Source organism: Aedes albopictus, chromosome 2 (assembly GCF_035046485.1).
Source record: "Aedes albopictus strain Foshan chromosome 2, AalbF5, whole genome shotgun sequence".
NCBI classification, from domain to species: domain Eukaryota; kingdom Metazoa; phylum Arthropoda; class Insecta; order Diptera; family Culicidae; genus Aedes; species Aedes albopictus.
In genome coordinates this window covers 360,310,082-360,325,735 of record NC_085137.1, presented here as the reverse complement: position 1 = coordinate 360,325,735, position 15,654 = coordinate 360,310,082, and the positions used below count along the sequence as shown (strand labels likewise).

The following is a 15,654-nucleotide window of genomic DNA, read 5'->3' as shown; positions in this document are numbered from 1 at the left end:
TGTTCTTATGGTTTTTTTTTTTGACCAAAATGCCTGGAATTTGGACATATAACTCAGCTTGATTGGGAAGGATTTGTGGCCAACACTGAGTTTAACAGGCTTAAAAAAACCAATGACGAAGAGAACAAAACTGCCGAAAATACGTAAGTTTCCCTATCTTATTGTTAGGCAAAGCGTTTTTTACACTCAATCATTTTTCAATCGTTTACATAACTATCCTAAATTCAAATTATTTTAACATTTCGAGCTGATTTAAACGTAGTACATAATATGTTCTCTTCATCGACTCTTTCTTCTTCAAATTAAAGTGACAAGATGCAAGTATAGTTGCACTTTTTGGTCATAAATCGCTAGGTTGCGATGCAATCTAGCGTCCAAGTGTAAAAAAGTTCGATTGAATTTGCATCTTGTCACTTTAATTTGCAGAAGAGAGAGTCGATGAAGAGAACTCTCTCATGTTACTTTCGCCCTTATTTAAACTCAATCTAGATATTACTATCTTGTAAAATGAGATGCAGAAACTTACTTTAAATCACAGCTTATGTTTGTATATTTTGTGGAAAGCCAAATTATGTGTACAGCTAAGATTAATTCAGTAGAACATCCCATTCTAGAAAAAGTGTATTCTAGACTCCATGATAGATTGTAAAGTTAGCTCAAAAACGATATTAACACAATAACGCCGCAGTGTACGTAAGCGATCACAACTTGATATACTCGATAACAAGCTCCATGACATAACCAATTTAGTTTTTCGAAATGTTTATAGCGCTGCATTTTGTTCTGTTCTTTTATAGGGTTTGGGTTTTTGACCCCATTCCCTGCACTACTGTTAAACCAAATTGTGCATTGCCTAAATTCACAACGAAACGACCGTTTTCGTCCACTTCTTCCATTTGAATCAGATACCTTTATCACAGAGAAACAGACGTCACACTCTACTCGCTTCCCATCGATTACCGTTTTAACGGTTGATTCAAATATTCGGTAGTTGGTCAATTGACCAGTTGCGGCGCTGGCATCGTTTTTGCTCCTGCTTGACGTTTGCTCACTACCGGCATCTAATGGTGGCTTGTCCAAACACGACATGATTAGTATTGGGCGATTACGATTTCGTGACGATGATTTATATTATAATTTGTTCTAAGTGTTACGTCTGTTTTTCTGTGCCTTTATTGTGTAGTGGGAGTAAAACTCAACTTTCAATTTGTGTACTTAGTGTACGTAAGAACAAACACGACATTCACGAAACGCGACGCGAGATAAGACACGACACTTATGGTTCTTACAATCGTCAAATTAATTAAAAAATTACCTTAATGCCGACCGGTTTCGGGCTCGATGCAGCCCATCTACGGGACAATGTCCCGTTTACAGGCAGACCTTTGGGCTCAGCATGGGTAGCAAGCTGTCCCCATTGCTAGCGGACCTCTTCATGAGCGATTTTGAGAACGAAGCTCAAAAGAAGAAGTTGTTTCCCAGGATCTGGTGGCGCTACGTTGATGATATTTTTGCTCCGGTTAAGGAACGATACCTGGATCAAACGTTGAGCATGTTAAACTCCCAACACAACACGATCAAATTTACTGTAGAGAAGGAAGAGGAAGGGAGACCCCCTTTCTCGATCTGTTGATCAGTAGAAAAGAAGACAGCACGTTGAAATTCGGGATCTACCGCAAGCCTACCTCCACCGATAATACATTACTTCGGATTCCAATCACTTCGGTGCCCAGAAGCAAGCCGCTTTCCACTCTATGGCACACCGGTTATTCAACGTACCCATGGCGAAAGAAGAGTTTGAAGAAGAGAAAGACCGTATTTATTCAGCAGCCGAAGTGAATGGGTACGACAGGTCTTTCGAAGATAAAATCATCCGGAAACATAAGCGAAAAACACAGCGCGACAGTATAACTACCCTCCAGCTGGACACCAAAGAAGTAAAAAGTCAGCCTGCCATTCTACCCGAAAATAACGAACCTCATAAAAACCACACTTCACCGACAAGGGTTACATATTGTCCACAAAAGTGAGAACACTTTGCGTGACCTGCTTTGCAACCTCAAAGACAAGGTTCCACCTGACGAGCAGTCTGTCATATTCCCTGCAAAGACTGTCCGGCGGTTTACATTGGACAATCCCGCCGGAAAGTCAAAGTCCGCATAAGGGAACATAAAAACGCCGTGGCATCTAAGAAAAGCAACGAATCGAGCGTGGCGGCTCATACGGTGGAAACCGACCACGAAATAGATTGGGGAAGTGCGAAGCTCGTAAAAACTGTGAAGAAAGCTTCCCACTTAAACGCATGGGAGTCAATGTTTATCAGCAATGCCCAAGAACCGCTGATGAATGAAGACGATCCTAGACGATCATGTCGAGTCTTTTTGATCTCGTCGACACGAACTGCCAGCAGCAGCAGTAGTAGCATTCTCTCTATCCAAACTTGGAACAACGCAATCAGTCGGACATTGTCCCGTAGATGGGCTGCATAGAGCCCGAAACCGGTCGGCATTGAGGTAATTTTTTGATTAATTTGACGATTGTAAGAATTATAACTGTCGTGTCTTATCTCGCGTCGCGTTTCATGATTGAGTAAAACTCAACTTGATTGTTTGGTGATTGTAGTTAGAATCTAGGTTCGAATGAATGTATTTGTAAGTTTCAACTTAAGGCTAAAAATCATGGTTTGCTTCTACTGCTCCAACATTTCCTAATTCAGAAAATATCGTAGTACTCAAAATGTGAAGGGAGTCTCCGCTTCTTGCCTGAAGGTTCCGGAAAAGGGTAGAGTACGTTTTCTTGATTGAACCTGATCCTGAGTACGACAAATCTCCGATAATTTATCAGTAGAATTTTCTATAAGATTGTGCATGGTCCAGGACACGTGTACCTCTTGCACTTCCGAGCTCGGCTACGGGAATATCCACTTGATGCAGGATTTTCAATATTTTCAGTTGGAACAGGATCAGGACAGCTTAATTCCTTCAACAGAACTTGTAACGGTAGAGGCTGCTCAGCTGAAGCTTCACATTTACCATCCGGTTTGCGTTTTCGTAACTGGTTAGTGTGTGATCTTATCAAACCTTGTCGTGTTTCGTCTTGTAGAAGAATATTGTAGACCACACTTCCTTTCTGCTCAATAACGATGCCTTTGGCCCTATAGTGCTTGTTCCGAATTTCCGCATAAACTACATCCCAGCTTCAAACGACCGATGTTTTGCTCCATACTGTTTGTTGAACTGCTGATTCTGCCTTTCATTAATTTGCGTTGGTTGTGGAATTGGTGGCTTCAGCAAGTTAAAAAATAGAATGGGTTCTTCTGCCCAACAGGACCTCAGCAGGATGGATTAGGGGCACAGTGATAGGTCTGAAGGAAAATCTGCAGTGCATCTTACACGTCTTCTCCGCCTATCTTCAAAAGCGCTCTCTTTAGTGTATCCACAAATCGCTCGGCTTGACCATTAGATTGTGGGTGGAAAGGTGGAGTTTTCACGTGATCGATTCCGTGCTGCTGGCAAAACTTGCTGAATGCCTCAGAGCAAAACTGGGAACCGTTATCCGTAACAATGGTCAATGGACATCCAAATCGAGAGACACATTCAGGCTTATTCTGCGCGGCGTGTGAGGTGAGACGGACGGTTTCGTCTCACGTGACGTGAGACGACTAATGTAAATCAAATGGGGCGAGTCGACTTTTGTCACCTCATTCAACTCGTCTCACCTCACACGCCGCGCAGAATAAGCCTGATTCCTTCAGCTTCCTCCAGACGGAATTGGCCACGATGATAAAGTTGTTTTCACGGGAGCTTTTATGCTGCTTCACTGTTCGAACATTTCCGGACATAGTCTTCAATATCTGCATCCATATTTGGACAAAATACAAAACTTCTTGCCAGAGATTTCATTCTTTGCATTCGGGGATGACTAACATGCAGTCAATTGATGTTGCAAGAATCAAAAAAGGCTGCCACGTTTCAAGCAGTCCTCAAGCAAGTTCGAGATAATTGGCCTTCCAATGAAGTCGGATCATTATACAAGAGATGTGCATCGAATCGTCATTCCGAAGTCATTGCAATCACGTGTTCTCAAACAGTTACATGGTAGAACTGATACGGCTTCGTTTTGAATACTGCGAATATCTGCTCCCATTTGCAAACTGGCAATCAGATAATCATCATCAGGCTTGGAATGTTGTCCAATCAAGCGAGAGAGCAAATCAACGTAACCAAAACTTTCAGTCTTCTGGAATTCGATCTTGAAATCGTACTGCAACAGTGTCAGTACCCAACGCTGTAGTCTGTTAGCAGCAGTATGCACTGGTATGCCTTTCTTCGATCCGAATATCCCAAGAAGTGGTTTGTGGTCCGTTTGCAGAATGAGATGTCTTCCAAATATCATTCGATGAAACTAGGTGCTGGCAAATATCAGTGCTAAACCTTCCTTTTCTGCTCGAGCGTAATTCCTTTCAGCATCAGTCAATGTACGGGAAACGTAAATAACATACAGCCTTGACAGCACCATCTGGAAATCGGTGAAGCAAAACTGCTCCAATACCATGTTGTGATGCGTCGGCTGCTACTATCATCTCCAAGTTTGGGTTGTAATGCGTCAGTAGGAGGTCCGAGTGTAGAATCTTCTTCAACTCTTCAAAAGCGTGCTGACAAGCTGGACTCCAGTTCCATTTGGCATCCTTTCTCAACAAGGCATCCATTGGTTGACGAAGATCGTGTATAGCTCGTACAAACTTACCGTAATTTACTGCGCCCAGAAACGGACGTAGACTTGGTACATCGTGCGGGGCTGGCATTTTGACGATGGCCTTGATCTTTTCTGGATCCGGACGAATTCCTTGGTCATCTACAATTAATCCGAGGTACTAAATCTGCTGCATGAAGAAATTGCTTTTTTTTATTTCGAGATGAAACCCGTATTCTTTGATGCGAGCCAGTAACCGCTCCAGCTGCTGAAGATGTTCTTCCAGAGAATTGCTTGCCAAAATGATGTCGTCAAGATAAACACTTACGTCCTCCAAATCTGCTACCATGCTGTCTACAATCTGCTGGAATTCACCTGGTACGGTTTTAACTCCTGGAGACAGTCGACTGAATTGATACAGGCCTTTATGGGTGTTGATGGCCAGCAATTTTCTTAAGGATTCCGAAACTTCGACTTGCAAGTAGGCGTCCGAAAGATCTATTGGCGAAAATATTTTCTTCCCAGCAAATATGTCTTGAGGAAGCGGCAACAGATGATGATTTGCTTCTAAAGCTTCGTTCAATCCGGTGGAATGATCTGCACAGATTCTGACCTTGCCATTCGGTTTCCGAACTGCTACAATTGGAGCGGCCCACTCGGAATATGTCACAGGTCAAATGATATCCAAAGCATGAAGACGGTTCAGTTCGTCCTCAATTTTCTGGACAGATGCATATGGAACTGTACGCTTCTGAAGGAAAGTTGGCTTCGATCCTGGCTTGACAGTTAGCGATACTTGCTTCTTCGTACAAAGTCCCAGGCTCTCATCGAAAACGTTGCTATACTTGGCTTTCAAACGATCGACCAGGCCCTCAGCTTCCGGATGATGCTTCATTGATACTGGGTTGTACACTGCGTTGAAAGGTACATCTCAAAGTACGAACAGTTCAATCCATTCAGCTCCAAATAAATTGAGATCATCTCCCTTGAACACGAAACTTCTTCCTTGCTTGGACACGTCATTCAAAGAGATTGAGCACGATAACTCCAAAGTCAGACCCATGTCGTCTCCAGGAGCATTCACAACGTTGATTGATGGCTGGACATCCCATTTGCTTGTAGACTTCTTGTGAAATGACACTGATGTCCGCTGCGCTATCCAGCTGTAATCTGACGGTGTATCCATTGAGCTCCACTGCAGTGAGTTTTCTGGCTGGCTGTAACGCTCACCTGGTTGACGGAATAGATTTTTTGTGCCTTATCGCTGATTGATTCTTAATACCTCGATTTTTCTTCGGCTTTGATTGGAAACAGGTAGCGTATCCTTCCTTATGTCCGACTTTCTTGCATGACTTGCACTGATGTTAGATGTCATTGCAATTCTTCGAATCATACATTTCTCCACAACGCCAGCAAGGAGTGTTCGGGACATCTGACAGTTTCTGCTGCCGTTGTTGACCAGACGTTTTGATTTTCGTAGGATTCCTGGATGGCGCAAACACTGGACTTGTTACCGACTTCTCGATCATTCCAGTATCCTTCTTGAGATTCAGAAGCCGCTGGCAATCTTCAGCCAATGAGTGTAGTGTCATCGGGTTTGCCGGATTGGTACTCTCGATCTTGGACAGCAAGGAAGTCCGGATATCCGCATCTTTGCTTGATTTCAGACCGCACACGAAAAGTAGACACTTAAACTGGTGAATTGGAGATTTCCGGTAACTTGAACTCTTCCACTTCTCGTTCACGATTGATAGTTTGGTGGTTGTACGGGTAGACTGTATTGCCCCTACTACCCCTATCTACATTTCCACTTAAAAGGAGATAAAACTAAATCGTTAAAACTAAAAATGTTTCAAACGTCGTTCTTCCCATGGAACGGGGTGAAACGGAACGCAGAATTAAAACAAAACAGGAAATCAGGTTACCATAAGTGTGCTTTTCGACGCCCACAGGGTTACTAGAAGTTCAAATTAAAACCAAATCAAACCTACGGGGGTAGACGGTATTGGCAGTTACTCTATACATCTACAGTTGTCTTTCCAAAAAATACTTACAAAAATACTACCAGGATTTTCACAACAATATATCCTGGAAGTTCTTCGGAAATTCATCCAAGAATTCTACCCAGAAACCATTCAGGATTTATTCACAAAATTCAAAATAAAAAAAAATATGCAGAATACCAACATGTTTTTAAAATACATAAAGGCTTTGATGAAATTTTCAGGAAATTCCAAAGCTGTGGTCTGTTATTTTCACTCCTTTTGAAAAATTGTCGCAATTGGCTCCAGGAATTTTGCCAGAAATGTCATAAAGAAACCTAAAATATGGTTTTGGAAATTTGATCAGAATATTCTTAAGGTGAGTCACATTGTTCCAGCTTCGCTATTGAATATTTTTTTACGAATTTAGATAAATTACTCAGCATTTTAAATATAAAGAACTGCAAAATCTGTAAATATGAACATGACTCTTTAAAAATAGTAATTTCCCCTTGGACTCCCTTCCTCCTATGTCGCACTATTTGTATGAGACCTTTGAAATTTTTGTGTGGGTCGTCACACTTTTCTCAACTCCCCCCTCCCCCTCAAAACGTGACGTAATTTATGAACGTTCCCTTTTAAGTCTTGCTCAACATTCATATTCAAAAAATGGATGTTGTGTTGAAACCTACAAATTGTTGAAAATAAACTGCGGCTCGCAGTTTGTTGAAATTAAACTCTTCAATCACTTGCGGCTCGCAGTTTTTAAAATTCAATTTTAACCCGTGAAGACAGTTTAGGCTGATGATCACTGGCCTAGCATTTCTCTTGGTGATTATCCAAGGCTTTCTTCTCAAATTTTCCCAAAAATTCTCCAGATACACATTGCATATATCGAGAGATTTAACCTTTCAGGGCGCTCACCTGTTTGGTCCTGAAACTGCATCGCGCTCGCGCTGTATACAGCAAGCGAGGTTTTTTGGTGGTGTTGTACTTTTTACAAGGGAGCATTAAAATGAGAAATCGTAAATCGACAACCTATGCACGGTACTGTCGTTCCATGAACTCCAAAAACCATGGTGTAGAATTGCGTGGAATGTGTCATTAGGCTAAAGTCAAAAATCCTGTTCAAAATCTATCAGAAATCCATACCCATACATTCATCGTAAAATGTACAGATTCGAACGCACACAAATTAGTCCTATTGTTCGGTTTCAGCTGCTGAAATTTAGTAAAATCCTGGTCAACTTTTTTCATGTAATAAACATATTTAATAGAGTGTTACTGTATCTTCTGTAGGTGTAGTTTAGTTTTATCAAAGGTCATAAAAAAATAGAGTTGCTACTGTTTTGCTTTGTGCACGAAGTTTTGCATAACTAGCTATAGTAAAAACGATAGAGGATTACAAACAACTCTACATCGTTTACTTATCTATGCACATATTAAAGTTTTATAAAATTCATGCTTTTTTTACATTCTGTTTATTTATTGTATAGATTATCTATTAATACGAATACTAGATCGATCAAGTTTGTCGAAATATGCACTTACGTAAGCTTACCATCCTTTCTGACATACTTCTCTATCTCACTTCTAGTCATTCATTAGTAATTCAATGATATTTTCGTGACTAAAATCGAGGACAGCTCAAAAGACGGTATTAAAAAAACGGTTTAAACATTATTACAGGACAATTATGATAATCTTTATTGAATTTCTATTGTAAATGTTTATTTAGACATAGCTTACTAAAGAGAACAAATACACAAAGCAGTACATTTGTACAGAAAACACTACTGATTCGCATTCAATATTCATAATCCGAAGGCACTCCGTCGGGATCTTGCGTATCGCCCGCCACTTCCTCGTAATCCTGCTCCAAAACTGCCAAGTCTTCCCGCGCTTCGCTGAATTCGCCCTCTTCCATACCCTCTCCAACGTACCAATGCACAAAGGCCCGCTTCCGGTACATCAAATCGAACTGCTGATCAACCCGCGCCCAAGCCTCGGACATGGCCGTACTATTGGAAAGCATGCAAACGGCCCGTTTGGGTTTGGCCAAGTCTCCGCCCGGAAGTACACTCGGTGCCTGCTGGTTGATGCCGATCTTGAACCCGGTCGGACACCAATCCACGAACGTGATGTGCCGCTTGCTTTTGATGGCCGCGATGGCGCTGTTGATATCCTTCGGGACTACGTCTCCTCGGTACAGCATACAACAGGCCATGTACTTTCCGTGACGAGGATCGCATTTCACCATCATGTTGGACGGCTCGAAGCATGCGTTGGTGATCTCCGACACGGATGAGTACTCGTGCTGCGCTTTGGACGCTGATAGCAACGGAGCGTACGACACCAAGGGATAGTGGATCCTTGGATACGGCACAAGATTCGTCTGGAACTCGTTCAAATCTACGTTCATCGTGCCTTTGAACCGGAGCGAGGCAGTGGCCGAGGACACGACCTGGGCCACCAACGTGTTCAAATGGATGTAATCCGGTCGTCCGATCTGCAAATTCTTCGAGCAGATATCGTAAATCGCTTCGTTGTCCATGATGAAGCAGCAATCCGAATTCGCCATGGTAGTGCTGGTAGAAATGACCGTATTGTACGGTTCAACGACGGCCGTCGAAATTCTCGGCGAGGGATACACCGCGAACTCCAGCTTGCACTTCTTACCAAACTCCGAAGCCAATCGTTGCATCAACAGCGAGGTAAACCCTGAGCCAGTTCCGCCGCCGAACGAATGGAACACCAAAAAGCCCTGAAGGCCATCGCATTGCTCCGCTTGTTTTTGGATAGACGTGCAAACTTGCTCGATGATCTGCTTTCCAACCGTATAATGTCCCCTGGCATAGTTGTTGGCGGCGTCCTCTTTGCCCGTGATCATATGCAATGGATGGTATAGATACTTGTAAGGGCCATTTTTCAGCTCCGATATGACAGACTCCTCCAAGTCGACAAAGATGTTACGAGGTACCACTCTACCGGAGTCCGTATTGTGGAAGAACGCTGCCATATTCTCATCGATCGGTACCTTTTCGCTAACTGTTCCATCCGCCTGTATGCCATGTTCTAGGGTAAACAGCTGCCAACATGCATTACCGATTTGGCATCCCGCCTGGCCGATGTTGATCGAAAGTACCTCGCGCTGGAATGGAAGTTTTTTTATGGTAGTATAGGTGTATGTAAGGTAGAATAGTGGGACGATCTGATTCATTCAAAATCGTAATATAAAAAAATACTGAAAACTAACGTGTACATACCATGTTCGAGAGTAGTTTATCAATTTGGCACGGAAAATTTGAAATAACTATCAATTAAAACAAATGTACGAATAACAGCTAAACAGATTTAAATTACAGAAGACGATCTAAAACGGCACACTCAATGATTCCATAAACGCGCGGTATGGCTGCCACGAGCAATAGAAGGTGACAGTCTTCTGTAGTTATGGACTTCCATTGTTCTTATCTTGTATTGTTTCTAGTTGGAAAATATTGAGTTTCGTTTCTCAACCGTTGGTAGTAATACTTCAACACAAGAATGATCGTTCTATAGACTGGTCCGAGAATTTTTTTTATTATTTTATTTAGCATTATTTCTTATAGGTTTTAGATATTATCAGGAAGGCGAATAATATCAAACTTGAGGTGAATTTTAGAACGAAGCCAAGGCTATTTTTTTCAAAAGCACAATTCTAGAGTACCAAATGTCGGTTTGTGCTGGAAAGTGAATTGGTTGATTACTGCCCTAATAAAAATGTATTATACACAGGCGATTGGGTGAATGATTGTATCATTCCGTGTATGATCAAGATGATAGCCCGAAAGGGTTGTTAAGCACGTTGTATCATATTTTTCTATTAGGGTGGTTACCAATCGATCAGCTTTTGCTTAACTGTCTCCGTTCTATATCCATCGTAACTCGTTTAACCCCAGGTTAAAATTAACAATTAAAAAGTATCGCCAACATGGGCCTCAATTGAATTTTATAACATTTTGAACCCCAACTCGCCCTAGTTTTGAAAATAGGTGGTACTCGTCTCGGTACTCGTGGCACCAAAATTTTCATGGACTTCTGGACGGAGTCACTGGGCCAGCGGGCCAGGTCGGGTAAAAACATGACCAAGTACGATTTACAAGTGAAGTTTGCATATGTAGTTACTACCTAGATATTGTTGGAGTTGCTATCGGTTCGAAGTTGTTTCTGGTGCCTTGAGACGCTTTCTTTGAGTTCTTGGAATATGTAACGCTTCTGAACTATCGAAGTCTACGATAAATAACGTTTGTTATTTTCAAATTATATGAAATACGAGATGTAGTTCGCTTGTTGACCTCAGACATTATTACAGCCATCCTCTGAACATATGTTGCCTTTTTACCATTCTTCATAATTCTTGGACATCTTGATAGATAGTCCGAATCCGTCCTTACAGGCATGAAGTCAGGCCTTGACTACAGATAACCGTAGATAGACGAAAACTAGCGTAATTTACTCACAAACTTCTGTTAGTCATAGAAACTAATATTAGGTACAAAGGCTAGGATGAAGTTTAGAGTTTCTCAACAATGTTCCTGAGTAGCTGGGATGGCATGATTGAAGCCAGTCCTTACAGTGAATGAGCAGATGATAAACTGTTATTAAGATATGTCATGCTTTAGTTCCAGAGAGCTGTAGACTACATTTATTTACATGCGAACAACTTCTGTTAGCTTCAGATAACAATACTTTCGTCGATGCTGATTCCTTGACAAGATTCCTGAGAATCTGGGAGGGTCTAGTTGAAGTCAGCTCTTGACCTCAATAAGCTGAAGACGGACTGTTAATGAGCCATTTTACGAGACGTTTCGGATCAGCTGATCGCTCATTTCATGAATGAAAATTTGACAGGAGGTTGCGCCCAAGCCCGTGAGTGTTAATATCAATATCAACACTGTTGTCGTTTTGTAAAATAGACTATACATGTTTTGCACACGTGGAACTCCTGTGAGCTACATGTACTCCATGTATCAATTTGGAACTTTCTTATAACTATTGCTGAGAATACCCACAGTATACCAGTAGGCGCTCGTGTTACAATAGCCGCTCACGAGCGTAAAAATGGCGTTCATCTGCGAAACACATGTTAACAAAGACTTCGATAGTTCGGAAGTGTTGAATATCCCAACAGTTCAAAGGAAACATCTTGGAAACTTAAAACTTTGAACCGATAGCAACACCTACAAGCACTTAGCAACTAATTATGCAAACTTCCATTGAAAAACTTAGTTTATGAGAGGTAGTTGAGGATGCAACTAGGATATTTTTTACACGACCTGACCCAATGACCCACCGGGCTTACTCCGTCCAGAAGTCCAAGAAAATTATGATCCCATATATTTCGAAACTAGGGGGTAGGGCCGGATTTACAAATGTGGGGGCTCGGGCCACAGTGTTGTGGGGGCCCCTGGGAACTATAGATAGTAGAGTAAACATAGATCCGCGGACACCGCTGACTAAAATGTTTCAAGCGTGTAAGTAGTAATTTTCAGAAGTGCGACGTTTGAATATGACGTCATGCGCTCCATTGATGTTGTCCAAATCGTGACGTCATGCTCGTTTGGATACAGATTTTAACAGTTCGTTTGGATACAACGGATTCATCATCACGGATCTATGTTTACTCTACTATCTATACTGGGAACAATCGAGAAACAAATATGTACAGTCCGGATTCGCTGATTGGGTCACGACTGCGCCCCGATTAGCGAATCGTGTTCGTTCGTTGGGGCAACTGACAACTGATCAAAATGCTCTAGACACACGCAAGTGACGAGAAATACGTCACGGAACACTCACATACTTGCGCAAACGATCTGTATACAGGAGCTGTGATGCGACGGCGGTCAGACGTCAAATTCGTTTTGACATCTATTTTGACATTGACAGCATTGGCGTAACTAGAGGGGAGGCCAGGGGGGCCAGGCCCCCCCCAGAATCCGCCAGCCCCCCCCCCAGAAATTTGTCATGACTTTATACATGGAAATTAGAAAAAATCTAAAAACCACTGTCGTGGTGACAAACATAGATCTATAATAAACATTTATTTGGCATAATATGTGTTTAAATTGACAGTTATTGGAGACAATTCTCAACTGAGAAATTAAATCTAAATGATAATTTCCAGGAATTCCTGGATGGATATCTTTAAGAATCTTTGAATTTTCTAGCAGCATTACTGCAAAATATGGTTAAGTGCTTCTTTATGGAAATCAAGTATCATGTGGGAAAAAAAAAATCTGGTTGAATTTGCAATGGAATTCCAGCAAAAGTTTTTGAATTCCTAGTGATAATAGATGAACGTAGCTGAAGCGTAAACGCAAGTGTATTCATTAAAACCATGCTGGAGGTGACTATTAATTTCTTTTATTTCGTGGGCCAGGGGTATTTTTGCATCTATCAAACAACGCACAAATTCAAATGGTCATTGAGGAAGTTTTAATATATTTAAAAGCTGGTGCTGCAAGAGGTAATCGTAATCTTGAAGATATTCATGATTGGACTTGTAAAAGACTTGGTATTCATGAGATAATTGTGAAAGAATTCCTGAATGACTTCTTGGAGAATTTTTGGCTTCTGTGTCCCTCTAAAATTATCTAAAAGAATTTCAATACAAATTGCTGGAGGAATTCCTCTAGAAATCCTTCAAATTATTCAACAAATCTACAATCAATTTCTAAAAAAATCCTGGGGTGAATCCCTGCAAAACATTATGAACGGAATACTGTAATTTTTTAACTAACCGCTGAATAAATTAGAAAAAAAAAATCCCGAGAGAAATTTCGGAAGAAATCATTACAAGAATTCTCGGAGCAATACCTGCAGGAATCCCTGGAGTAATTTCTGAAAGTATACCTGGAGGAATCCCTGGATGAATTCCTGGAGGAATCCGAAGAGCAATTATCCTAGGAATTTCAGGAAAGAAAATCTGAAGAATCCGCAGCAGAAATCCCTCTAGAAATTACTAGAATTTTTTTTAGATGAATCTGGATGCATTCCTGGAGGAATTCCTAGAGGAATTCTTCAAGAAATCACAGGAGGAATTCCTAGATGTATTTGTGGAGGAAAACCAGGAGAACCTTCTGTAAAAATTCCATGCGGAATCTCTGGAAAAGTTCCTGGACTAATGCCTGGAGCATTGGGGGATTTTTTTTATTATCGTACAAATTGGTACGAAGGTTCTGAAGCTTAATGAAATTAGGTAGGGATCATATATATTTGAAAAACTAAATTGAAAAAAAATCATGGTCACCTAATTTTCCGGCAAATTCCAGTGAAAAACAAACATTTTCCACAGACACCACCTACTTTGAAAAATCATAACTCAAGAACGAAGCATCATAGACACATTTTTTTTTGTGAAATCATAAGCAAATTTTCTCAGCAATTCCAAGATGGATTTCTGGAAGAAATCCTAGAAATGTTTCTGGACAAATTCTTGGCGGATTCCCTGGAAAAGTTAATGGATAAATTTCTGAAGGAAGCATCCGTGGAGAAGTTCATGGAGTAATGCCTGGAGCATGAGAGAAATTTCTGATGAAATTCCAAGATAAATTTTTAGAAGAATTCCCAGAGGAATTTCTGGAGGAATTCCAGGAGGAATTCTTGGAGGAATCTCACGGAAAAATCCTTAGAGGAATCCCTGCAGGAATTTCTGGTATATTCTTGGAGGAATTCCTGGTGGAATTTCTAGAAGAACCCGTGAAATAACTCCTGGACGGATTTCTAGAGGAATCCCTGGAGTTGAATTTCATGGATTAATTCCTAGAGGGAACCTGCAACAATTTCCGGAGCAATCCCTTGGACAAAATTTCTATAGAATTTCCTGAAGAATCTCCTGAAAGAAAATCGGAAGCAATCTCTGAAGGATTTCCTGCAGAATTTCCTGGAGGAATGCTGTAGGATTTTCCGAAGAAATTCCTGGAGGGATTCCTGGATCATTTTCTGAAGAAATTCCTGTAGGAATTTCTGAAGAAATACCTGCGGTAAATCTTGGTGGAATTTTTTGAGGAGCCCCTGGAGACATTGCGGTAGTAATTTCTCAGGAATTCCAAGAGGAATTCCTATATGGATTCCTGAAGGACTTTCTGAAGGAATTCCTGGGGCATGTCTGAAGAAACCTCATAAGGAATTCCCGCAAAAATTGTTAAAGAAATTTCTACAGAAATTCTTGAACGAATCCCTGGAGATATTCTTGGAAAGAACCCTGGAGAAATCCCTGAAACAAATTTCTGGAGTAACCTTAGGAGGGATTCCTGGAGGAGCTTCCGGACAAGTTCCAGGTGGAATCTCAGGAGGACAAATCTCTATAGGAAATCTTGGGGAAATTCCATGGAACTATTCATGGATGAATTCCAGGAGGAATCTCTTAATCAATTCTTTGAGGAATCCTTCAATGAATCCCTGGAAGAATCTCTAGAGGAATTCTGGAAGGAATCCATGGAGAAATTTCTGAATATATTCATAGAGAAATTTCTAAAGAAATTCCTAGAGGAATTCTGAGAAGAATTTCTAGTGGAGTTCCAGGAGAAATTTCCAGAGGAATTTCTGGAGGACTTACAGGAGCAATTTCAGAAGGAATTTCTGGAAGAATTACTGGAGAAATCATCGGTGGAATTTCTGGAGGAATCCATGAAATAATTCCTGGAGCAATGTGTAGAGGAAACCGTGGAGAATAAATTCCTGGATTAATTCTTGGGGGAAACCCTGGAAGAATTTCTGGAGGAATTCCTGGAACAATTCTTGAAGTAATTGCTGTACGAATTTCCGAAGAAATTCCTGGAGGAATTCCTGAAGAAATACCTGGGGTAATTTTTGGTGAAAATCGTGGTAGAACTCCTGTAGGAGTCCCTGGAGTAATGCCTGGATCGCAGTGCTGAAAAATTTATTTCGTCATATCTAAATTCAATCACCTACAGCTCATTTTAGAAGTTGAACC

At 41.2% G+C, this 15,654-nt stretch overlaps 1 protein-coding gene across 1 annotated transcript; it reads right to left on the bottom strand.

The window, feature by feature from the left end:
• Positions 1 to 8,354: 8,354 nt before the first annotated feature.
• LOC109403788 (tubulin alpha-8 chain) lies at positions 8,355 to 10,136 on the bottom strand. The gene is made up of 2 exons (XM_019676686.3): positions 9,941 to 10,136; positions 8,355 to 9,825 (listed from the first exon to the last, which is right to left on the bottom strand). Exons 1-2 carry the CDS (start codon positions 9,941 to 9,943, stop codon positions 8,482 to 8,484), a joined length of 1,347 nt encoding a protein of 448 aa, XP_019532231.2. The 5' UTR covers positions 9,944 to 10,136; the 3' UTR covers positions 8,355 to 8,481.
• Between the last annotated feature and the right edge of the window lie 5,518 nt (positions 10,137 to 15,654).